This window comes from Nomascus leucogenys, chromosome 19 (assembly GCF_006542625.1).
Source record: "Nomascus leucogenys isolate Asia chromosome 19, Asia_NLE_v1, whole genome shotgun sequence".
Lineage (NCBI taxonomy): Eukaryota > Metazoa > Chordata > Mammalia > Primates > Hylobatidae > Nomascus > Nomascus leucogenys.
In genome coordinates, this window is record NC_044399.1 from 32,095,778 (window position 1) to 32,122,053 (window position 26,276).

At 47.4% G+C, this 26,276-nt stretch overlaps 1 protein-coding gene across 1 annotated transcript in view; it reads left to right on the forward strand.

Annotated features, from left to right (window-relative positions):
* The first annotated feature begins 3,835 nt into the window (after positions 1-3,835).
* LSM12 (LSM12 homolog) overlaps positions 3,836-26,276 on the forward strand; it is a 33,446-nt gene continuing 11,005 nt past the window's right edge. The window contains exons 1-2 of the mRNA XM_030800769.1: positions 3,836-4,099; positions 6,611-6,744. Of these exons, the coding sequence (XP_030656629.1) occupies positions 3,976-4,099; positions 6,611-6,744 (258 nt within the window). The 5' untranslated portion in view covers positions 3,836-3,975. The remainder of the gene's footprint in view (positions 4,100-6,610; positions 6,745-26,276) is intronic.

Consider the following 26,276-nt stretch of genomic DNA (forward strand, 5'->3'; position numbering starts at 1 on the left):
ACTAACCGGCGGGCCGCCCGCGCTCCTAGCGTCCCTGCTCTGCTGATGCGAAGGCGGATATATAATCTCCAGGGCCGGGATTCTTTCCCGACCGGACCTCTCTTCTCCAGTACCAATACCCACCAAAAAAAAAAAAAAAAAAGAAAAAATCTGAGATCCTTTGAAGAAAAGGCTGCAGACAGCCCTCCTCCTGGGAGCCGAAGCGGGATCCTAAATTTGCATACACCCCTAATCAGTTCACCCCTTCCTCCCCCACCTCAAGACTCCCCCTTTCTAATTCGCCTGCTATTAATTTGGAGGCTGACAGATAAGTCTCTTGATTTTGAGGGGTCTTCCCTAAAAAGGCGAATTCTCACATATAGCGCAAAGTCACACTTCCTTCCAGTTCTTCCCTTGCTTCCCCCACCCCCATTCTCCTGCCATCCAAAACCCTGCTTAGGCAGATGAAACCAAGAGATAGTAACAGTGTTCGTATGGGAAGAGGATTGGCACACACCCGCGACAGAGTTTGAAACAGTCATCTGGGGGAACTCACATAGAAAATAGAAATCTCAGCTATTCTAGGCGAGGTCCTGCCTAGAAGACTGTTGAACAGTGTCTCCTTAGTTTCTTCCTACCTCAATCAACTTTGTTCTTGAAAAGTTTATTTTATTTTATTTTTTGCCAGGCGCGGTGACTCACACCTGTAATCCCAGAACTTTGGGAGGCTGAGGCGGTCTGATCACAAGGTCAGGAGTTCCAGACCAGCCTGGCCAACATAGTTAAACCCCATCTCTACTAAAAATACAAAAATTAGCTGGGCGTGGGGGCACGCGCCTGTAGTCTCAACTACTAGGGAGGATGAAGCAGGAGAATCGCTTGAACCCGGGAGGTGGAGGTTGCGGTGAGCCGAGATGGCACCACTGCACTCCAGCCTGGGCGACAGGGCGAGACTCTATCTCAAAAAAAAAAAAAAAAAGGTGCTGGGCACAGTGGCTCACCCCTGTAATCCCAGCACTTTGGGAGGCCAGGGCAGGTGGATCACCTGAGGTCAGGAGTTGGAGACCAGTCTGACCAACGTGGAGAAACTGTGTCTCTACTAAAAACACAAAATTAGCTGGGTGTGGTGGCACATGCCTGTAATCCCAGCTACTCAGGAGGCTGAGGGAGGTGAATCGCTTGAGCCCAGGATGTGGAGGTTGCGGTGAGCCGAGACTGTACCATTGCATTCCAGCTTGGGCAACAAGAGCGAAATTCCGTCTCAAAAAAAAAAAAAAGGTGTAAGGGAGGGAAGCTGGATATAAATCTTCGTTTATTGCCTTTGTAGTGAACAGAATTTTTATTCCTATTACAATGATTATACCAATACCTCCAACACCAGGAAGTCTTTTTTTTTTGAGACAGAATCTTGCTCTGTCCCCCAGGCTGGAGTGCAGTGGTGCAATCTCAGCTCACTGCAACCTCTGCCTCCCGGGTTCACGCCATTCTCCTGCCTCAGCCTCCCAAGTAGCTGGGACTACAGGCACCCGCCACCACACCTGACTAATTTTTAGTATTTTTAGTAGAGACGGGGTTTCACCATGTTAGCCAGGATGGTCTCGATCTCATGACCTCGTGATCCACCTGCCTCGGTCTCCCAAAGTGCTGGGATTACAGGCATGAGCCACTGCGCCCAGACAATACTAGGAAGTTTTTTAATTGCCCAAGGAGAAAGCCTACATTGTTTACTGAGTCTTTGAAAGTTTGCCCTCAACCTTCAGCAGCCTACTCCCGCACTCCGCTTTGTAATATTTCTGAGCCATACATTCCTTGAAATCACCAAGTTCTCTCCTCTTAGGGGTCCTGGCCCATGCAGTTCCCTCTGCCTGGAACATGGCCACTCTTTTTCCTTGCCAATCCTTCAGGTCTCAGTAGAGATTTTTCACTTCCTCTAAGAAGGCCTTTCCTAATGGCTCCTAGAAGTCTTACATGAAAACCTATAATCACGATTCCATATAAAAAGTGGAAAACTGGAATGGCAATTATGTATGATTTATTATGGGGGCCAGAACAAGGATGAGAGGCATGAAAGTTCTCTGAGGCCGGCCACAATGGCTCACGCCCGGAATCCCAGCACTTTGAGAGGCCGGCCAAGGCGGGAAGATTGCTTGAGCCCAGGAGTTTGAGACCAGCCTGGCCAACATGGTGAAACCCCATCTCTACTAAAAGTACAAAAATTAGCCAGGCATGGTGGCTTGCGCCTATAATCCCAGCTACTCAGGAAGCTGAGGCAGGAGAATCACTTGAACCTGGGAGGTGCAGGTTGCAGTGCGCCGAGATGGCACCACTGCACTCCAGTCTGGGTGACAGAACAAGGCTCTATCTCAAAAAAAAAAAGTTCTCTGAAAAAGCACACTATGAAGGAGCAGAATTTTTATTCCTATTATAATGAGTGTATCAATACTTCCAACACCAGGAAGTTTATGTTTCTTGGAGGGCAAGGAAATACTTTTGAACTTTGTTCAGGTTAAGCCGCGCCAAGACTGGCCCTTTGCCTCTCTCTGGACTACAGAAAGGTCAACCTGTTTCTTATACGTGAAGCGAGGATCCAAAATTTCTATAGTGAGGGGTGGGTGGGTTAGCGACAGCCATTGGCGGTAGTAGGGCTTGAAAATGCACGCGCATAGTCCTTTGCATAAGATTAAGAAAACGACTGTTTTGTATATCAGATGGACACTAAAGGGCAGGGGCGCAAAACCCCTCCTCCAAGCCCCTTTTTGTCACTATCCTCTGCTCCTCATTCCTGCCTTTTGCCTGACTTTCTGGGAGAGAGGGCAAAAAGGGAGAAGGGGAAGTGTCTTGACTTCTAAGAGTGATGGGTGACTAAGGGGGAACTACCATTTATTAAAGACCTAGTACGTGCCATGCACTTATACACGTTATCGCATTTAAACCTCCTAACTATGAGGTAGGTATTATTATCTAACAGAGTATAGCAGTAAATAGCACCGTCCTTGGAAATAGGCAGACTGTTTTTGCTAGTTGTGGAACCGTGGACAAGTTTAGTCTAAAACTTAGTTTATGTAAAAGGAGGACATTGATTCCTACCTCAAAGGGCTGTTAGATGCTCAAGAAGTGACAATACAAATGCCTATGAAGAAACAGAATCAGGTAATTTGCTTGCTCAAGGTCAGGTGATTTAGTAAGACGCTGACCTCGGATTCTGGTTCTGGCTTATCTAACTCCACAACCAATGTTCTTTCCACTATCACTCTGTAGTTATAATCATCTTTTTTGGTTTGTTTTGAGACAGAGTCTCACTGTTGCCCAGGCTAGAGTGCAGTGGCACAATCTTGGCTCAGTGCAACCTCCGCCTTCCAGGTTCAAGAAATCCTCCAGCCTCAGTCCCCCTAGTAGCTGGGATTACAGGCACGCGCCACCATACCCGGCTAATTTTTGTATTTTTAGTAGAGATGGGGTTTCGCCATGTTGGCCAGGCTGGTCTCGAACCCCTGACCTCAGGTGATCCATCCGTCTCGGCCTCCCAAAGTGCTGGGATTACAGGCGTGAGCCACCGCTCCCGGCCGTTATAATCATCTTGTCCAAGTATCATTAAGTCCTCTGAGGCTCTGATACCTCATATGCAAAATGGGGTTAACATATTTTATAAAATTCATTCATTAAACTCTTGTGTGGAAGGTGTGCATATAATGGAGACTGCACCTCCCTCCTCTTTCCCCTTTTCATTCCACGTAGGTCATTTATCCTTAACTTCTAAAATGGACTCTACAAGCACTTAACCGAGCGGATGCGGCTATACAAATATTTTTCAGATTCCCCTTTATTTCCTCTTCTTTCCTAGTCCACCTAGGCTCCCGCCCCACCCAGCGCCAGGCCACGCCCCGGCGTGTGACGCAAGCACGCTCCGTGCGCGGCGTCGCGTCGCGGCGCTCACTGGGGGCCCGGCTTTCGCCCGCTGCTGCCGCCGCCGCCGCCGGCCGCGGCTGCACTCCCAAGATGGCGGCTCCTCCGGGCGAGTACTTCAGCGTTGGGAGCCAGGTGTCGTGCCGGACGTGCCAGGAGCAGCGGCTGCAGGGCGAGGTGGTAGCCTTTGACTACCAATCCAAAATGCTGGCTTTAAGTATCCTTCTCTGCGTGAAGCCCGAGTCCGGGCCGGCGTGTAGGTGCGGTGGTCGGGGGGTGGGGGACGACGGCGGCGGCTGGGGCTCTCTCCGGGCCTAGGGGCGACCGGCTACCGCGGCGCCCGGGGCGCATGCGCACGGCCCTGAGCTCCCCTCCCCCTCCCGCGGGCCCTTCGGTCAGCTTTGGGGATCCTGTCTCCCCTTGAAGGAGCTGGGGCTTTACCGAGGATCAGTGGGTGGAGGAGGGCTTGACACGGGGATGGCTTTTCGGGGGGAACGTTATGAGAGGGGACACAGTGATTAGGAGAGGGGGTGGTGGTGGGAGGGGGCTGGTGGATTGGAGCCCGGATGGAAAGGAGGGTCGGGCGAAATATTATGAGGAGGGGTGTTTAGGGTAAGGAACTGCTGGTAGGGCAAAGGTATGGAATTTAGGAGGGCATGTGCACTGATGAGATTTCGTCCAAGGAAGGGCGGTGGGATGGTGACCAAATTGGTCCTTGCCTGTTTTGGGGGAGAGTAAGTTCAGGGCAGAGTTTGTATCTGAACTGGGGATAGTGGCTTGTTTCGCTGATGCGTGTGTATGTGTGGTGGTGGGGAGCTGTGCTGATTTTTAGGCTTCTCGGTCATTTGGAAATTGCTCTTTAGGGGATGTTTGCATTGGAAACGTGTTCCAGAGAAGGCTTGCCAGGGGCTTATGTGGGTTGGGGATGTGTGAGTTACAGGTGAAAGAGTGAAGTTCTCATGCTGCCTTGATCAGTCCAGCACATGGAGTCCTTTTACGTAGTAGTAGCCTCCCTTTTGAAAGTAGCAATGTTAAACTGATTGGAAAAGCTGGCCTGCTTCTTTGGGGTGGAAATGACTTCTGAATTACTCCAGGAAACTCAGTCTTGGAAATGAAACACTTCCTTGTTGGGATAAATGTGCCACGGCTTCCCTTTTTATGTGAGCTACAGGTGGGTTTATTGAAATTTTTTTTTTGGAGGAGTAATTTTTTATGGCATCTTTTTTTTTTTTAAGATGGAGTCTCGCTCTGTCGCTAGGCTGGAGTGCGGTGGCGCAGTCTCGGCTCACTGCAACCTCCGACTCCCTGGTTCAAGCGATTCTCCAGTCTCAGCCCCCGGAGTAGCTGGGATTACAGGCACGCGCCACCACGCCCAGCTAATTTTTGTATATATATATTTTTAAACAGAGATGGGGTATCACTATGTTGGCCAGGATGGTCTCGAACTTCTGACCTCGTGATCTGGCCTCAGCCTCCCAAAGTGCTGGAATCACAAGCCTGAGCCACCGCCTGGCTTTTTTTTTTTTTTTTTTTTTTTTTTTTTGAGACAGAGTTTCACTCTTGTTGTCCAGGCTGGAGTGCAGTGGCGTGATTTCGGCTTACTGCAACTTCCGCCTCCTGGGTTCAAGCGATTCTCCTGCCTCAGCCTCCCGAGTAGCTGGGATTACAGGCATACGCCACCATGCTCGGCTAATTTTTTGTATTTTTAGTAGAGACAGGGTTTCTCCGTGTTAGCCAGGATGGTCTTGATCTCCTGACCTGGTGATCCACCCGCCTCGGCCTCCCAAAGTGCTGGGATTACCAGCGTGAACCACCGCGCCTGGCCTAAGAATAGTTGCTTTTTTAAAAAATAAGAGGTTACACCTGGAAGAAATAAGCCTTTTACATTAGTGGTTTAGTTGGAAGGGTCTTGGAACTAGGAATTACTTTTTTTTTTTTTTGAGACGGAGTCTCGCTCTGTTACCTAGGCTGGAGTGCAGTGGCACCATCTCGACTCACTGCAACCTCCGCCTCCCGTGTTCAAGTGTTTCTCCTGCCTCAGGCTCCAGAGTAGCTGGGATTACAGGCATGTGCCACCACACCCGGCTAATTTTTTTTTTGTTTTTTTGGTAGTGACGGGGTTTTGCCATGTTGGCTAGGCTGGTCTCGAACTCCTGACCTCAAGTAATCTGCCCGCCTCAGCCTCCCAAAGTGTTGAGATTACAGGCGTAAGCGCCTGGCTGAATTACTCAACTTTTAATTGACATACAGTAGGCTCTTAAATGGTTGGAGAATGAGTGTGTGAATGAATGAATGGATTAACTAGCTGGGTCACCTTGGGTGAATTTCCTTTCCAATGTGTAGTTTTCTCCTCTGCAAAATGGGAAAGCTCACATCTGAAAGAGTAGAAAGAATACTGTGCAGACACAGAGAGTATTATACGAAGAACAGAAAGGTCTAGCTCTTTTGTCTGGCTCATAGGTCAAGACAAATGCATTAAATCTGCATTATGCCTCTCCATAAAGCTAGTAGAGAGAAGGTGACAGAACTCCTTTGGAAGTTTCCAAGGATTTGGGCAGGAGGAAGGTGACAGGCAGAGATTTCCTGAGAAGTGTGATTCTTATAAGGCCCTCATGCTCCTGGCCTGCCTTTTACAAGCCTTGTGTGAATTGTGTTTTCTATGCCCCTTTTGGGATGTGTCAGTACCTCTGCTTGTCCTATTTTTCCTTAACTTTTTTTTTCTCACCAGAATGTCCCTCTTCCAGTGGAAAGCCCAACCATGCAGACATCTTGCTCATAAACTTACAGTATGTTTCAGAAGTGGAAATAATTAATGACCGAACAGAAACCCCTCCTCCCCTAGCTTCACTCAATGTTAGTAAGGTAAGGACTCAAGGGCAGATCTGGCTCTCTAAAATGATGGGAAAGATGAGTCTCATTGAGTCTTGGTGATACATTGTTGTCTATTTTTCATTTTTTTTAATTGGGTTAAAATTGTTCTGATACCTTTTTAAAAAATGTACGTTTAGTTTTTCTCTTTATTCGTGGATGTTATCAGTAGATCTTAAGAAATAGCTTAACTCCCAGATAAGTTGAGAGCTTGCTTCTGCCTTTATGAAAGAGAACTTTTTAAATCTTGGAGTTCATGACGAACTAATGGTGCTGCTGGGGTTTGGGTGGTGGCGTTACCTATGAACGTCTTCAAATTGTGTATATGTGGATGTGTGCATACGTGAATATATGCATTTTCTGCGTGAAGATCTAAAGTGTTTTTCAGATTCTCGGAGGGTTTCATGACTTATAAAAGTTTGAAAGCCACTGTCTTAAAGGTTCTTTTTTGTTTTTATGTTTGAATTTTGAGTTCTAACAATTACATGCTTAGCGTATTTTAATCTTGCACATACAAGTTGATCTCTGGGAACCCCCAAGTCACCTTTGTGTGTGTATGTGTGAGACAGGGTCTCGCTTTGTTGCCCAGGTTGAACTTGAACACCTGGGCTCAAGTGACTGCCTCAGCCTTCTGAGTAGCTGGGATTACATGCATGCGTCACCACACCTGCCCAAGTCTTTCTTTTTTTTTGAGCCACTGTGCCCGGCCTTTTTTTTTGAGACAGAGTCTCTCTCTGTCGCCCAGGCTGGAGTGCAGTGACACGATCTCGGCTCACTGTAGCATCCGCCTCCCGGGTGAAGTGATTCTCATGCCTCAGCCTCTGGAGTAGTTGGGACTACAGGTGTGTGCCACCATGCCTGGTCAAATGTTTTTTTTTTGGAGACAGGCGCACACTGTCACACCTGGCTAATTTGTTTTATTTTAGTAGAGACGGGGTTTCACTGTGTTGCCCAGGCTGGTCTTGAACTCCTGAGCTCAGGCAATCCACTTGCCTCGGCCTCCCAAAGTGGTAAGATTATAGGTGTGAGCCACCGCTCCTGGCTCAATTATTGTATTATTAGTAGAGATGGGGTTTCACCATGCTGGCCAGGCTGGTCTTGAACTTCTGACCTCAAGTGATCTGCCTGCCTTGGCCTCCCAGAGTGCTGGGATTACCTGTGAGCCACCGTGCCCGGCCCTAAGTCACTTTTTTGACAGTTCCATTTATTTAGTCAAAATTGATGTTGATGATAATAATGCCCCAAGCTCTGTCATAGCCTGTGCTGTGCCCTGTACTTGGAACATTTTTCCTTCCAGAATGACTGGAGCCTTACCACCCATCAGGACTCAGTTAAATGGCACGTCTTCCAAGAAGTCTTCTCTGATCACCCAGGCCAAAATAATTTGCCTGCATTATTCTCATAGTACCTTGTCCTTCACAGTTAAGGTGACCATATCATTTGTAGTCCAACCTGGGACTTATTTTTTTTTTTTTTTTGAGACGGAGTCTTGCTCTGTCGCCCAGGCTGGAGTGCAGTGGCGCGATCTCGGCTCACTGCAACCTCCGCCTCCCAGGTTCATGCCATTCTCCTGCCTCAGCCTCCCAAGCAGCTGGGACTACAGGCGCCCACCACCACACCCAGCTACTTTTTTGTATTTTTAGTAGAGACAGGGTTTCACCACGTTAGCCAAGATGGTCTCAATCTCCTGACCTCGTGATCCACCCGCCTCGGCCTCCCGAAGTGCTGGGATTACAAGCGTGAGCCACCGCACCCGGCCAAACCTGGGACATTTTTGAGAGTAAAGGGGAATGCTTTTATTGTACACTGGGACAACAGGTATAGATTAGGTTACCCTATTCATAGCTCTTTTTTTTTTTTTTGAGACGGAGTCTCCCTCTGTCGCCCAGGCTGGAGTGCAGTGGCGCCATCTCGGCTCACTGCAAGCTCCGCTTCCCGGGTTCACACCATTCTCCTGCCTCAGCCTCCCTAGTAGCTGGGACTACAGGCGCCCGACACCACACCCGGCTAACTTTTTTGTATTTTTAGTAGAGATGGGGTTTCACTGTGTTAGCCAGGATGGTCTCAATCTCCTGACCTTGTGATCCGCCCGCCTTGGCCTCCCAAAGTGCTGGGATTACAGGCATGAGCCACCGCGCCTGGCCATAGCTTTTTTTGTAATTATGTATTTGTTTACTTGTCTAGTGTCTGTCTCACTAAACTTTATTCTGCAGGGATGGGAACCATACCTATTTTATTTACTATTGAATATACAGAGCCTTGCACAGAGTATTTAATAAATATTTGTTGGATGAATAAGTTATGCCTCTGATTTTCGTAGCAGGTGCCTTTCATTAAGTCTCTTGAATTAATGTGGTGGAGGTTTTTCCCTGTAGAGGAGCCTTGCAATAATGGTATTACTTTGCCTCTCTTGGGAATGTGGTGTGTTCTGTACAGTTCAGCAAAGCAAGGAAACACTTAGGCAACTAAAATAATAGAGAGTAACTGAGGCTGAGGCTAGTGAATGTCGTTACCTCAGATCTGGAGTTCCTATCTTGTCAGATTCTAGGGAAATGCCACACATTTTTTAGTGATGGCCAGGGACAGATTTGGAAGGCTATTGAGTTCATATGGGTGTTGTCTTATATGGGATGTCCCATTCTTTGAAGCTTATAGGTTTTTGAAACCCTGGCTTAGTAATATACCTTCTACCAGAGTATGGGAGCTCTTTGGGTGTCTTCTATAAGCTCATGAAATTTTAAAAGACTTGTGAAATAATTTATTCCTTGGTTTTTTTTTTTTTTTTCTTTTTGAGATGGAGTTTCACTCTTGTTGCCCAGGCTGGAGTGCAATGGCGCAACCTTGGCTCACCGCAACCTCCGCCTCCCGAGTTCAAGTGATTCTCCTGCCTCAGCCTCCCGAGTAGCTGGGATTACAGGCATGCACAACCACACCCAGCTAATTTTGTATTTTTAGTAGAGACGGGGTTTCTCCATGTTGGTCAGGCTGGTCTTAGACTCCCGACCTGAGGTGATCCACCTGCCTCAGCCTCCCAAAGTGCTGGGATTACAGGCGTGAGCCACTGTGCCTGTAGGGTCCAGCCCCACAGGGTTGGTGGGTCTCTCCCCATGTGCGGCGATGAGAGAGTGTAGAAATAAAGACACAAGACAGATAAAAGAAAGAAAAGGCAGCTGGGCCTGGGGGACCACTACCACCAATGTGCGGAGACCGGTAGTGGCCCCGAATGTCTGGCTTCGCTGTTATTTATTGTATACAAAGCAAAAGGGGCAGGGTAAAGAATGTGAGTCTTCTCCAATGATAGGTAAGGTCACGTGGGTCACGTGTCCACTGGACAGGGGGCCCTTCCCTGCCTGGCAGCCGAGGCAGAGAGAGAGAAGACAAAGAGAAAGACAGCTTACGCCATTATTTCTACGTATCAGAGACTTTGAGTACTTTCACTAATTTACTACTGCTGTCTAGAAAGCAGAGCCAAGTGTATAGGATGGAACATGAAGGTGGACTAAGAGTGTGACCACTGAAGCACAGCATCACAGGGAGACGGTTAGGTCTCCGGATAACTGCGGGAAAGCCTGACTGGTGTCAGGCCCTCCACAAGAGGTGGAGGAGCAGTCTTCTCTAAAATCCCCCTGGGAAAAGGTGACTCCCTTTCCCGGTCTACTAAGTAGCAGGCGTTGTTCCTTGACACCTTTTGCTACCGCTAGACCAGGGTCCACCTGGCAATGGGCATCTTCCCAGATGCTGGCATCTCCGCTAGACCAAGGAGCCCTCTGGTGGCCCTGTCCAGGCATAACAGAAGGCTCGCACTCCTGTCTTCTGGTCACACCTCACTATGTCCCCTCAGCTCCTATCTCTGTATGGCCTGGTTTTTCCTAGGTTATGATTATAGAGCAGGGATTATTATAATATTGGGATAAAGAGTAATTACTACCAACTAATGATTAATGATATATATAATATCTAAGATCTATATCTGGTATGACTATTCTTGTTTTATATTTTATTATACTGGAACAGCTCGTGTCCTCGGTCTCTTGCCTCGGCGCCTGGGTGGCTTGCTGCCCACATGTGCCCAGCATTATTCCTAGTATGTTAAAGAACCAAATAGGCTCTGAGTTATTTATTGGTGTTTATAGGGTATGATAAGTCTGTCACTAGATCTTTAGTGAGTAGTAAAGATCTGAAAGAGATGATTTTCTGAAGTTAGAAAGTTGGCTCTTGTGACCATCAAGTGCCACCATTTAGAGGGGGTGGGGTAGTGTGGGTGGGACTGTTAAGTGGGAGCTGTTAAGAAGCAGTTCTCTTCTTATATTTGACCTCAGGTAGAAATAGCTCTTGGTTAGTTTGTGGATTATCTTTGCCTTTAGGGTTTTGCTTTTTTGCTGGTCAGTTTTCCTTGTTTACTAGCATTGTTGTAAACTAGCTGATTACCCACTCTTTGAGGAAAGCAGCAGGAAGTAATAGCTTGGGGAACACCAGAAATCTTTCCTTTTCTTACTCTGTGGCCTGCTTGCCAAATCTTGAAAAAGGTTTGCTGGGAAGAGGAGTCAGAAACTAAAAACTAAAATTAGGTTGTAGGGTTATCTTTGGATTTCGTTTATTCATTCTTCCGTTTGCAGAGATGTTTATGAGTAAGCTATATTGGCTTTCCCTTGAAATCAACCTTTTAGGATGCTTTGCGATTCCTCTTTGGAGATTGACTTAGAATTAGAGAGAGCCTGTTGGGCTATTGCTGAAAACAGCTATTTTGGGCAGCTATTAACATGTTGCATGAATGACGTGAAAAGTTTGTCTCATTTTTAAGAGCACGGACTTGAGTTTTTCTTAAGATGGAGGATCATTTAAGCATGTGGAAGGGAACTAACGTACTCTGGGATGTCTGGAAGAAAATTGTTGAAGTTTCAGATGCTTGCAGTCTGGAGAAGCACTACTTGTCTACTCTAACTTTAGTGAAAGGTATCATCACATATTAGCTCATCTTGCTGACATAGTAAGTGATCTGCTTAATTAAACCTGTTGATAAAAACCAGATATTTATTGACTCTGACCTAGGAGGAAATGGAAGAGAAGGGCTTATACAGGAAATACTTAATAATAGCCCAACTAGGGAAGGTATAAACTAGCAACTTCTTGGAAATTGACCTGTTTTGCTTTCAACTGATAGTTCACTTCAGGTTAAGAAGTCTTTATTTCTATCTCCAGCAGTAGCATGTAAGAGGAAGCTTGGGAGAGGACAGTAGAGTTGCAGTAGGGGGAATTCTTTTTTTTGAGACAGGGTCTCAGTCCATTGCCCGGTGTGATCTTGGCTCATTGCAACCTCCGCCCCCTGGGTTCAAGCGATCCTCCTGCCTCAGCCTCCTGAGTAGCTGGGATTACAGGCACCCGCTGCCACCATGCCCGGCTAATTTTTGTATTTTCAGTAGAGACGGGGTTTTGCCGTGTTGACCAGGCTGGCCTTGAACGCCTCACCTCAGATAATCCACCTGCCTCGGCCTCCTAAAGTGTTAGGATTACAGGCGTGAGCCACTGCACCTGACCAAGTCCCCTGTTTTTCTATTACTTTGTGCTTAGCCCAAGGAACTCATAGTTTGGCGACATGAAGTACCCTAAATAATGTATAATGCTAAGTTATGTTTCGTGTGTGTGTGTATGTGTGTATTTGTTCTGTTTTTTAGAGATATATTCTCGTTCTGTTGACCAGGCTAGAGTGCAGTGGCATGATCATAACTCACTGCAACTTCAAACTTCTGGCTCATAGGCTCAAGTGATCTGCCCACCTTAGCTTCCTGAGTAGCTGGAGTCGACTACAAGCTCCCATCACCACACCTGGGTAGTTGTTTCGTTTCTTTTTAGTTAGTCTCGCACTGTGCCCAGGCTGGAGTGCGAATGATGCAGTCACAGCTCACTGCAGCCTCAACCTCCAGGATTCGCTCAAGTGATCTTTCTACCTCGCCTCCCAAGTAGCTGGGACTACCGGCACAAACCACCACACCTGGCTAATTTTTCTTTCTTTTTTGAGATGGAGTCTCGCCCTGTCGCCCAGGCTGGAGTGCAATGGTGCTGTGATCTTGGCTCACTGCAACCTCTGCCTCCTAGGTTCAAGCAATTCTCCTGTCTCAGCCTCCCAAGTAGCTGGGATTACAGGCGTGCACCACCATGCCTGGCTAATTTTTTGTATCTTTAGTAGAAACGGGGTTTCACCATGTTGACGAGGCTGATCTCGAACTCCTGACCTCGTGATCCGCCCGCCTTGGCCTCCCAAAGTGCTGGGTTTACAGGCGTGAGCCACCGCACCCGGCCTAGTTTTTTTTTGTAGAGACAGGGTCTTACTATGTGGCCCAGGATGGTCTCTAACTCCTGGGCTCAAGCAATCCTCCTTCCTCGGCTTCCCAAAGTATTGGAATTACAGGCATGAGCCACTGGCCCAGCCCCTAGGTAATGTTCCTAAGTAAAGAAAAACACCTATGTTCTGTGGTCAGGGGCAGGGCAGTCTAGTAGATGGACTTAGGAATGAACCAAGTAGATCAGTCTTTAAAGTCATTAGACTTGGCAGATGTTAGTTAATGTCTCCCAAATTGTTGTTATTATTATTATTATTATTATTATTTATTTATTTTTTTTTTTTGAGACGGAGTCTCGCTCAGTCGCCCAGACTGGAGTGCAGTGGCGCGATCTCGGCTCACTGCAAGCTCCGCCTCCCGGGTTCACGCCATTCTCCTGCCTCAGCCTCCTGAGTAGCTGGGACTACAGGCGCCTGCCACTATGCCTGGCTAATTTTTTTGTATTTTTAGTAGGGACAGGGTTTCACCATGTTAGCCAGGATGGTCTCGATCTCCTGACCTCATGATCCGCCCGTCTCGGCCTCCCAAAGTGCCGGGATTACAGGCGTGAGCCACCGTGCCCGGCCCAGATTTTTTTATTGTAGCTAACTAATGCTCATTGAATTATAGAATGAGATAAGGCAAGGGAAGGAGGGCAGTGTGACAAAGGGCCTATAGAATATTTATGCCATTACACTAGGCTCTCACTTAACATCGTTGGTAGGTTCTTGGAAACTTCGACTTTATGTATTATTATTATTATTATTTTGGTTTTTTTTTTTTTTGAGACAGAGTCTCCCTCTGTCTCCCAGGCTGGAGTGCAGTAGCGCTATCTCGGCTCACTGCAACCTCTGCCTGCCAGGTTCAAGCAGTTCTCTACCTCAGCCTCCGGAGTAGCTGGGATTCCAGGCATCGGCCACCATACCTGGCTAATTTTTGTATTTTTAGTAGAGACGGGGTTTCACCATCTTGGCCAGGGTGGTCTTGAACTCCTGACCTCATGATCCACCCACCTCGGCCTCCCGAAGTGCTGGGATTACAGGCGTGAGCCACTGCGCCTGGCACATTATTATTATTATTATTTTTTATGACGAAGTCTTGGCCGGGCACGGTGGCTCACGCCTGTAATCCCAGCACTTTGGGAGGCCGAGGCGGGCGGATCACGATGTCAGGAGATCGAGACCACCCTGGCTAACATGGTGAAACTCCGTCTCTACTAAAAATACAAAAATTAGCCAGGTGTGGTGGCGGGCGCCTGTAGTCCCAGCTACTTGGGAGACTGAGGCAGGAGAATGGTGTGAACCCAGGAGGCGGAGCTTGCAGTGAGCCAAGAGTGCGCCACTGCACTCCAGCCTGGGAGACAGAGTGAGACTCCGTCTCAAAAAACAACAAAAAAAAGTCTCACTGTTGCCCCGGCTGCAGTGCCATGGCTCTATCTCAGCTTACTGCAACCTCCGCCTCCTGTGCTAAAGCAGTTCTCCTGTCTCAGCCTCCCGAGTAGCTGGGAGTACAGGTGCGCCCCAGCACATCTGTCGTATTTTTTTATGTGTTTTATGTGTTTTATGTCTTGCTGCCCAAGCTGGAGTGCAACGGCACGATTTCGGCTTACCACAACCTCCGCCTCCCGGGTTCAAGCGATTCTCCTGCCTCAGCCTCCCAAGTAGCTGGGATTACAGGCATGTGCCACCACACCTGGCTAATTTTGTATTATTAGTAGAGACAGGGTTTCTCCTTGTTGGTCAGACTGTTCTTGAACTCCCGACCTCAGGTGATTCGCCTCGGCCTCCCAAAGTGCTGGGATTAGAGGTGTGAGCCACTGTACCAGGCTGTATATTTTTTTCTTTTTTTGGAGAGGAGTTTTCCTTTGTCACCAAGGCTGGAGTGCAGTGGTGCAATCTCAGCTCACTGCAACCTCTGCCTCCCGGGTTCAAGCAATTCTTCTGCCTCAGCCTCCTGAGTAGCTGGGACCACAGGCGCGCACCATCATGCCTCCCAATCTCAAGCAGTCCTTCTGCCTTACCCTCCTGAGTTGCTGGGACTACAGGTGTGTGCCACCACGTCCAGCTAATTAAAAAAAACAATTTTTTGTCGGTTGGGGAGTAGAGACATGGTCTTACTATACTGCCAATGCTGGTCTCAAACTCCTGGCCTCAAGTGATCCTCCCACCTCAGCCTCCCAAAGTGGTGGGATTACAGGAGTGAGCTACTGCGCCCAGCCAGAGTTTGCTTTTTTTTTTTTTTTTTTTTTGAGACAGAGTTTTACTCTTGTTCCCCAGGCTGGAGTGCAATGGCGCGATCTCGACTCACCACAACCTCCGCCTCCCGGTTTCAAGCAATTCTCCTACCTCAGCCTCCCGAGTAGCTGGGATTACAGGCATGCATCACCATGCCTGGCTAATTTTTTTTGTATTTTTAGTAGAGATGGGGTTTCTCCGTGTTGGTCAGGCTGGTCTCGAACTCCCCACCTCAGGTGATCCACTCACCTCGGCCTCCCAAAGTGCTGGGATTACAGGCATGAGCCACCACGCCCTACCCAGGGTACCTTTAGGTATCATGTCACATTGAGGGAAGAATTCGTTTTTATTTTGAATTCTACCAGTTTCACAGTTAAAATTCAGTATAACCCTGTGGCTTTCTGGTGATTTGAGGGTTAAACCCAAGTATCAGTAAATTCCTGGGGTTGATATGATAATTATTGCATTGTAGCCTATGTTTGTGGACATAGCCTATTAGCAGGGCTCTTGGTTATATCTTTATATATATAAATTATATATATATATTTCAGACAGGGTCTCACTCTCACCCAGGCTAGAGTGCAGTGGTATGATCTCTGCTCACTGCAGCCTCTACCTCCTGTGCTAAAGTAATTCTCCTGCCTCAGCCTCCTGAGTAGCTGGGACTACAGGCATGCGCCACCATGCCCGGCTAATTTTTTTTTTTTTTTTTTTTTTGTATTTTTGGTAGAGACGGGGCTTCACCATGTTGCCTAGGCTGGTCTTGAACTCCTGAGCTCAGATGATCCACTTGCCTCAGCCTCCGAAAGTGCTGGTATTACAGGCGTGAGCCACTGCGCCTGGCCCTTGGTCATATCTTGACCCTTGGTCATATCTTGACCCTAATATGTTGAGGTATGGACGTGTCCAGTGAAGTCAGAGATGGCCTGGCCAGCCTATGTTTAGCTATGTATACTTTAGTAGGAAGTAAGAAGGTATGTGAATGTGGGAAGGAAGAACCACTTGTCTAAGGCAAGCAAGTTTTTACTACAGATAGTTTTTCTGGCTTCTAGAGGCTGTAACCTCATGATTAACTTGGTTAGAAAATGTTTCTGGCTGGATGCAGTGGCTCACACCTGTAATCCCAGCACTTTGGGAGGCCGAGGCAGGCAGATCACAAAGTCAGGAGTTTGAGACCAGTCTGGCCAATATGGTGAAAATACTAAAAATAGAAAAATACTCTACTAAAAATGAAAAATTAGCCGGGCATGGTGGCACAGGCCTGTAGTCCCAGCTGCTTGGGAGGCTGAGACAGGAGAATCACTTGAACCCGGGAGGCAGAGGTTGCAGTGAGCCGAGATTGCACCACTGCACTCCAGCCTGGGCGACAGAGTGAGACTCTGTCTCAAAATTAAAAAAAAAAAAAGAAAAAGAAAATGTCGCCAAGGCCACAGTCCCTGGTGAGAGTCCGTGGGTAAAACTTGCACCTGGCTTTGAGCAGATAGCTGTTTCATCATAGGAGCGTCATGAAGATACAGGTGGGAGATGGAGAGGAAGATCCCATCACTGCTGAGTGGCAGGGGCATGTTAAGTAGTGAGTGGTGTCAAATGGGTCAGAAAGGTGGAATAATTTATTGCCATTTTAAAAATCACCGACTTGGTGGGTGTGGTGACTCACACCTATAGTCCCAGCACTTTGGGAGGTTGAGGTGGGTAGATTGCTTGAGGCCAGGAGGTCAAGACCAGCCTGGGCAACATAGATCCTGTCTGTACAAAAAATACAAAATTAGCCAGGTGTGTGGTGTGCCTGTGGTCCCAGCTACTTTGGAGACTGAGGTGGGAGGATCACTTGAACCTGGGAAGGTCAAGGCTGCAGTGAGCTGCAGTCATGCCACTGTACTCCAGCCTGGGTGACAGAGTGAGACCCTGTCTAAAAACAACAACAACAACAACAGCAAAACCCATTGGCTTTTTGAAGTCAGATTCAATGGCATTCAATCTTTGGGGTCAACCTGACAGAATCATGATGGGGGTACAGTGCTGCAGGCTAGAACTCATGACTCAGTTCAGGTTATAGCACATGGCAGTCTGCTGACACAGTGGGGCTCTTGTTAAGCCAAGAGTTTAGTTCCCAAGGGGACCTTCTTGGCCTCATAGGACATGGAAGTGGGGAATAGTTGTCCTCCTGAAAAGATAAATTGTTGAGCCCAGGTGAGTCTGGCAGAGTTGTGCCATAGGTGTGTTGTTGCAGCCACCTCTGCACCCTACCCTTGAGTGGAGACAGTTCAAAATAAGGACATTAGGGTGGGTCAGTGGTGGTAATTCCTCCAGTATTAAGAGAAGGGTATTCTAACTAAAACTTTTTCTGGCAGAGAACGGGCTTGGGGTGGGGTAGGGGAACCAAACAAGTGGTAGAGTCAAATTCTGGCAATGGAATTTTAAGACTAGCTCAGGTAAATATCAGAAACTACCCTGGAGATTGAAGCAAATTCTACCTGAGCTGGAAAATTAAAGGATCTACACATTATGCTAAAAGTATTGTGGAATAAGATATAGGGAGTTTGAAGGACAGCAGTGTTTTTCCAACTGTGCTGTTAATGAATGTGTGACCTCTGGGAACTGTTTTGTGACTGGTCCTCTGAATCTCTGATAGTCATTGTTTCTTCTCCTTTTTTCTGTCTTCTCTCTTGCGCTCTCTCCCTTCAAGGTGCTGGGAAATGCCAGGATGATTAAAACACTGCTCTTGCCCTCCAGAATCTCACATTTGTTGGGAGTGGTGAGGGACAGCAGCATTTAACTTAGTGATAACAATATGGTGAGACCCGCTCTGCACTAGTGGTCATATGTGCAAGGTACATGACAGCATCGAGCAGGGAGGAGCAAACTTTTTCTATAAAGGGCCAGATAGTAAGTCTTTTAGGCTGTATTGGCCGTATGGTCTTGGTCACATCTACTCGACCTTGCCCTTGTAGCACAGCAGCCCTAGACAACGTGTAAACAAATGGGCATAGCTGTGTTCCAATGAAACTTATCTAAGACAAGTGGTTGGCTGAATTTGGCCCACAGGAGGCTGTTTGCCAACCCTTGGTATAGAGTAGTGAGCATTTTAGGGAAGACACTTCAGATGTGGAGGAGGGGCTTGAAAAATAAATGGCAATTATTCAGAGAAAGGGAAGGAAGAGAAAAGGGATCAAGTTGATTTGGGAGTGCTCAGTTTGTCCACCTCTGCAATTTAGAACTTGATGCTTTTCTGTTGAGCTGAACTGGAGGTTGTTAGTTCTCAAAAAGGAGGGAAGAGACTATTAAAGAACAGTATTTATTTTTCAGACAGCATGTAACACTTTATTTATTTATTTATTTATATTTTTAAGACAGTTTTGCTCTTGTCCAGGCTGGAGTGGTGATTTATTTATTTATTTATTATATAAATTTATATAAAAATATATATTTATATAAAATATAAATAGATTATTTATTTATTTATATAAATATATATATATATATTTTTTAAGACAGAGTTTCGCTCTTGTTGCCCAGCCTGGAGTTCAATGGCACGGTCTCAGCTCACTACAACCTCCACCTCCCAGGTTCAAGCGATTCTCCTGCCTCAGCCTCCCAAGTAGCTGGGATTACAGGTACCCGCCACCACGCCCAGCTAATTTTTGTAATTTTAGTAGAGATGGGGTTTCACCATGTTGGGCAGGCTGGTTTCGAACTCCTGACCTCACATGATCCGCCGCCTCAGCCTCCCAAAGTTCTGGGATTACAAGTGTGAGCCACCGCACCCAGCCTGTTTGTTTCTTTAAAGACAAGTTCTCGCTCTGTTGTCCAGCCTAGTGTGCAGTGGTTCCAACACGGCTTGCAGCAGCCTTGACATCCTGGGCTCAAGCGATCCTCCCACTTCAGCCTTTCAGGTAGCTGAGACTACGGGTGCATGCCAACACACCTGGCTGATTTTTTTAAATTTTATTTTTTGTAGAAACAGGGTCTCACTGTTAAGCCCAGGCTGGGCTCAGGTTTTTTTTTTGTTTGTTTGTTTGTTTGTTTGTTTTAATTTAGACATAGGGACTTGCTCTGTTGCCCAGACTGGGATGCAGTGACATGATCATAGCTCACTGCAGCCTCGACCTCCTTGGCTCAAGCATGTACCACCGTGCCTGGCTAATTTAAACTTTTTAAATTTTTTGTAAGATGGAGTCTTGCTGTCACCCAGGCTGGAGTGCAGTAGCACGATCTTGGCTCACTGCTACCTCCGCCTCCCCGGTTCAAACAATTCTCCTGCCTCAGCCTCCCAAGTAGCTGAGATTACAGGCACATGCCACCACACCCAGCTGATTTTTGTATTTTTAGTAGAGATGGGGTTTCACCATGTTGGCCAGGCTGGTCTTGAACTCCTGACCTCAAGTGATCCACCCACCTCGGCCTCTCAAAGTGCTGGGATTATAAGTGTGAACCACTGTGCCTGGCCTAACATTTTTTTTGGTAGAGTCAGGGGCCTTGCTATGTTGCCCAGTCTGGTCTTGCACCCCTGGACTCCAGCCATCCTCCTGTCTTGGCTTCCTAAAGTGTTAGGGTTACAGGTATGAGCCACCAATCCTGGCCTGATTCAATATTTTGATTCATTGTTATTTATTTACTCTTATGTATTCTAGGACAGAACTTCAAGTAGAGTACTGTATTTTTTTAGTTCCTAACTGTCCAATTTGTAGGGAACAGTATATATATATATATATATATTTTTTTTTTTTTTTCGCCTGAGACAAGGTCTTAACTGTGTCACTCAGGTTGAAGTGCAGTGGTGCAATCTCACCTCACTGCCACCTCCTCCTCCTCCCAGGCACAAGCTAGGCTCCCAAGAAGCTGGGACCATAGGAGTGTGCCATCACACCCAGCTAATTTGTGTTTTTTTGTTTGTTTGTTTGTTTTTTATGAGATGGAGTCTCGCTGTGTCGCCAGGCTGAAGAGCAGTGGCACGATCTTGGCTCCCTGCAACCTCCGCCTCCCAGGTTCAAGCGATTCTCCTGCCTCAGCAGTAGCTGGGACTACAGGTGCCTGCCACCACGCCTGGCTTTTTGTATTTTTAGTAGAGACGGGGTTTTGCCATATTGGCCAGGCTGGTCTCGAATTCCTGATCTCGTGATCTGCCTTCCTCTGCCTCCCAAAGTGCTGGGATTACAGGCGTGAGCCACCACTCCCAGCCAATTTTTGTATTTTTAGTAGAGAGGGGGTTTCACCATGTTGGTCAAGATGGTCTCGATCTCTTGACCTCGTGATCTGCCCACCTCAGCCTCCCAAAGTGCTGGGATTACAGGCGTGAGCCACTATGCCCAGCCCCCCAGCTAATTTGTTAAAAATTTTTTTGTAGAGACAGGGTTTTGCCATGTTGCCCAGGCTGGTCTCAAACCCCTGAGCTCAAAGTATCCACCCACCTGTCTCCCAAAGTGCTGGAGTTATAGGTGTGAGCTACCACACCTGTCCAGGAACAGTATTTTATTAGAAATGTTCAGACACACTGGGCACGGGGGCTCACACCTGTAATTCCAGCACTTTGGGAGGCTGAGGCAGGCAGATTACTTGAGGTCAGGAGTTGGAGACTAGCTTGGCCAACAGGGTGAAACCCCCATCTCTTCTCAAACTACAAAAATTAGCTGGTTGTGGTGGCATGTGCCTGTAATACCAGCTACTCTGGAGGCTGAGGCAGGAGAATCACTTGAACCCAGGAAGTGGAGGTTACAGTGAGCCTAGATCACGCCACTGTACTCCAGCCTGGGCAACAGAGCGAGACTCCATCTCAAAAAAACAAAAAAGAAAAAAGAAATGTTCAGGCACAAGCTTTCAGCTAGGAACAGTTGTCCTGGGGATGCTGATATTCAGAAGATATATTTTTGAGAGCCTGTTTGTTGCTAGCTAAGAATAAAGGCTTTGGCCGGGTGCGGTGGCTCATGCCTGTAACCCCAACACTTTGGGAGGCTGAGGCGGGTGGATTGCCTGAGGTCAGGAGTTCGAGACCAGCCTGGTCAACATGGCAAAACCCCGTCTCTACTAAAAAAAAAAAAAAATACAAAAATTAGCTGGGCATGGTGTCACATGTCTGTAACCCCAGCTACTTGGGAGGCTGAGGCAGGAGAATCGCTTGAAGCTGGGAGGTGGAGGTTGCAGTGAGCTGAGATCGCGCCATTGCACTCCAGCCTGGGCAACAAGAGAGAAACTCCGTCTCAAAAAAATAAAAAGAAAAAGAATGAAGGCTTTCCAAAAGCCTACCCCAGATTCAAAACATAGGGAACATGCAAGGGCCCTTACGATAACAGTTGTTCTTAGCCACTCTGGTCTGCCATCCCTTGACACCCACCAGGCTTGCAGGCATCACAAGCAGTTCCGGGCAGCAGCTGCAGTGTTTCCTAAGCCCTCTGTGAGGGCAGCTGGTTGGAAGACCCAAATACACAGAGAAGACAAACTGAGAGTGGCTCATTGGAGTCAGTAGGTCACACCCAGCAGGCTCCTCTCTGGCTTCTCTGTTTCCCTTGTTGTATCAGCTGTCTCAGCCTGTTAAATACTTGTAGTAGGAATCCCTTTGGATTCCCCACGGCACCTGTGCCTTCCTGGTCTGGGCATGTGGAAATAAGATGGCCCAGCTGGTGACTGAATAACAAAATGAAGTGCATATTGCTTGGATTTTGTTCTTTTGGCTCCTCCCTTTTCCTTCCATGTCACTGTGTGCAGATGAGATGTGTGTCCTTGGTGTTCATTAAATCACTCACTTGTGGGACGTGGTGGCTCATGCATTTAATCCCAGCACTTTGGGAGGCTGAGGCGGGAGGATTGCTGGAGGCCAGAAGTTCAAGACCAGCCTGGGCAATATAGCAAGACCCCGTCTCTACAAAAATAAAAAAAAGTAGCTGGGTGTGGTGGCGCACGCCTATAGTCTGAGCTACTCAGTAGGCTGAGGTGGGAAGATCACTTGAGCCCAGGAGTTTGTGGCTGCATTGTGCTAGGATCATGCCCCTGCACTCCAGCCTGGGCAGAAGAGTGATACCCTGTCTCTTAAAAACAAACAAACAAACAAACAAAAATAAGGGTTACCCAGCATCAGTCATGATTAGAAGCTGGTTTTTGTTGTTGTTGTTGTTGTTGTTGTTTTTTAAGGCAGAGTCTCTGTCACACAGGCTGGAGTGCAGTGGCACAAGCTCAGCTCACTGCAGCCTCCGTCTCCCGGGTTCAAGCGATTCTCCTGCCTTAGCCTCCCAAGTAGCTGGGACTGCAGGTGCACACCACCATGCGTGGCTCTAACCCAGTAGAGACGGGGTTTCATAAAGTTGGCCAGGCTGGCCTGAACTCCTGGCCTCAAGTGATCTTCCTGCCTTGGCTTCCCAAAGTGCTGGGAGTATAGGAATGAGCCACTGCGCCTGGACTAGAAGCCTTTTAATATTGATGTGCTTTGATATCGAATGCATATACTTTTCTCCTTTGCCCACATCAAGGTGCTATATATAAAACGGGCACAGGAGGAAGCACTGGTTAGTATACAAGGACTGTGTTTTCACTGGGAATCATGCAGAATGAAAGGAGAGCCAGGCCGGGCGCAGTGGCTCACGCTTGTAATCCCAGCACTTTGGGAGGCCGAGGCGGGCAGATCACGAGGTCAGGAGATCGAGACCATGGTGAAACCCCGTCTGTACTAAAAATACAAAAAATTAGCCGGGCGTGGTGGTGGGTGCCTGTAGTCCCAGTTACTCGGAGAGGCTGAGGCAGGAGAATGGCGTGAACCCGGGAGGCGGAGCTTGCAGTGAGCCGAGATTGCGCCACTGCACTCCAGCCTGGGTGACAGAGCGAGACTCCGTCTCAAAAAAAAAAAAAAAGAAAGGAGAGCCAGGTAAGCACAGATTGTCATGTGCAGTGATTTCAAGTAAGCCATATGCACATTAACAACAAATATTTGTAAGTTTATGCTTCTTGGTTTGCCTGAACCCAGTGTGTTCTTAAACTTGGTGCTTTTTATTCTTTGAGATGCTAACCAGTTAGTGCTTCTAACTGATTCGTAGTGAGGCCAGCAGCTAGCATGTTTGCATTGAAAATGGGTGTAGTATGGGTGATAGTCATTGAATTTTTATGGTTACCTTTTTTTTTTTTTTTTTGAGATGGAGTCTCTGTCTGTCACCCAGGCTAGAGTGCAGTGGTGCAAGCTCGGCTAACTGAAACCTCCGCTTCCCGGGTTCAAGCAATTCCTCTGCCTCAGCCTCTCAAGTAGATGGGACTACAGGTGCATGTTACTGTGCCCGGCTAATGTTTGTAATTTTTGTAGAGATCGGGTTTCGCTATGTTGACCAGGCTGGTCTCGAACTCCTGGGCTCGAGTGATGTGCCTGCCTTGGCCTCCCAAAGTGCTGGGATTACAGGCATGAGCCACTGCCCTTGGCCTGGAAAAAATTTTTCTATGTTTTGCTGCATAAAGAAAATGAAAAGACAAGCCATAGACTGGGAGAAATAATTTGCAAAACATGTATCTTGTAGAGCACTTGTGTCCAGAATATTTGTGTGTGTGTGTGTGTGTGTATTTAATACAGACACTGTCTATGTTGTCCACACTGGTCTCGAACCCCTGGCTCAAGTGATCTGCCTTCCTCAGCCTCCCAAAGTGCTAGGATTACAGGTGTGAGTGACCACGCCCAGCCAAGAACTCTTAATAAGGCAGCCTGGGCATGGTGGTTTATGCCTATAATTCCAGCACTTTGGGAGGCTGAGGTGGGAGGATGATTTGAGATCAGGAGTTTTGAGACTAGCCTAGGGAACATAGGGAGACCCCATCGCTACATAAAATTAGAAAAAAAAAAAAAAACCTGCCAGGCATTAGTGGTCCTTGCTTGTGGTTCCAGATGCTTGGGAGGCTGAGGTGGGAGGATTGCTTTAGCCAAGGAGGTCAAGGCTGCAGTGAGCCATGATTGTGCCAGTACACTCCAGCCTGGGCAACAGAGCAAGACCTATCTCAAAAAAGAAAATAATAATGATAATAAGACAATCCAGGCTGGGCATGGTGGCTCATGCCTGTAATCCCAGCACTTTGGGAGGCCGAGGCAGGTGAATTACCTGAGGTCAGGAGTTCGAGACCAGCCTGGCCAACATGGTGAAACCCCGTCTCTACTAAAAATACAAAAATTAACTGGGCGTGGTGGCGGGGGGCCTGTAGTCCTAGCTACTCTGGAGGCTGAGGCAGGAGAATTGCTTGAACCTGGGAGGCAGAGGTTGTGGTGAGCTGAGATGGTGCCACTACACTCCAGTCTGGGTGACAGAGCAAGACTCCATCTCAAAAAAAAGACAGTCCAATTAAAAATGGGCAAAAGCTTTGAATACTGTATCAGAGAAGATACAGTAATTACAAATAAGCACATAAGATGCTTGATATCATTAGACATAAAGGGAAGTACAAGTGAAAACCACAGTGTGAAACTGCTATACTTCTGCTAAAATGGCTGAGATCAGAAAGGCTAACAGTACCCAGTGTTGGTGAGTAGGTGGCCGATTTAGAACTATCAAACATTAGGGCCGGGCGCTGTGGCTTACACCTGTAATCCCAGCACTTTGGGAGGTCGAGTCGGGTGGATCACGAGGTCAGGAGTTCAAGACCAGCCTGGCCAACATAGTGAAACCCCATCTCTACTAAAAATACAAAAAATTAGCCAGGCGTGGTGGTGGGCACCTGTAATCCCAGCTACTCGGGAGACTGAGGTAGGAGAATCACTTGAACCCTGGAGGCGGAGGTTGCAGTGAGCTGAGATGGCCCCATTGCACTCCAGCAAAAAAAAAAAAAAAAAAAAAAAAGAAAACAATTTGACAGTTCCTTTTTTTTTTTTTTTTTTTGAGACGGAGTCTGGCTCTTTGTCACCCAGGCTGGAGTGCATTGGCGCTATCTCAGCTCACTGCAAGCTCCGCCTCCCGAGTTCACGCCATTCTCCTGCCTCAGCCTCCCGAGTAGCTAGGACTACAGGCTCCCGCCACCACGCCCGGCTGATTTTTTGCATTTTTAGTAGAGACGGGGTTTCACCATGTTAGCCAGGATGGTCTCGATCTCCTGACCTCGTGATCCACCTGCTTCGGCCTCCCAAAGTGCTAGGATTACAGGCGTGAGCCACTGCACCTGGCCCTTTTGTTTTGTTTTTAAGGAAACTTCACTAGCAGGAAAACAATTACTTTAAAAATTAAACATACACTTACCATATGACCCAGAAATTCTACTGTTAGGTATCTACCCAAAAAAGTAAAAACATGCCCACGCACAGAGACTTTTTACTTTTAAAAAGTAAAATGTAATTTATTTTTAAAAAGTAAAATGTTTTTACTTTTACATACACAAAGACTTGTGTGTGACTGCTGCCAAAAACTGGAAACAGCCGGGTAGGGTGGCTCACACCTGTAATCCCAGCAGTTTAGGAGGCCAAGGTGGGTGGATCGTTTGAGCTCAGGAGTTTAAGACCATCCTGGGCAACACAGTGAAACCTCATCTCTACAAAAAAATACACAAACTTAGCCGGGTGTGGTGGTGTGCGTCTGTGGTCCCAGCTACTTGGGAAGCTGAGGTGGGAGGATTGCATGAGCCCAGTGGGTGGAGGTTGCAGTGAGCTGAGATTGTGCCATTGCATTCTGGCCTGGGTGATAGAGTGAGACTCTGTTTCAGAAAACACAAAAAACAAAACTGGAAACAATTCAGATTTTGATCAACTGTCCATCAACTAGTGAATGAATATATAAAAGGTAGAACTATATCCTCATAGTGGAATGCTACCTAGCAATTTAAAAACCTATTGGTACATGAAACGAAATGGATGAACCTCAGAAATATGCTAAGTGGAAGAAGCCAGAGACATAAGTCAACACATTGTATCATTCCATTTATATGAAATATCTAGTAAAGGAAAAACTATAGAAATCAACATATTAGGCCGGGTGCGGTGGCTCACGCTTGTAATCCCAGCACTTTGGGAGGCCGAGGCGGGCGGATCACGAGG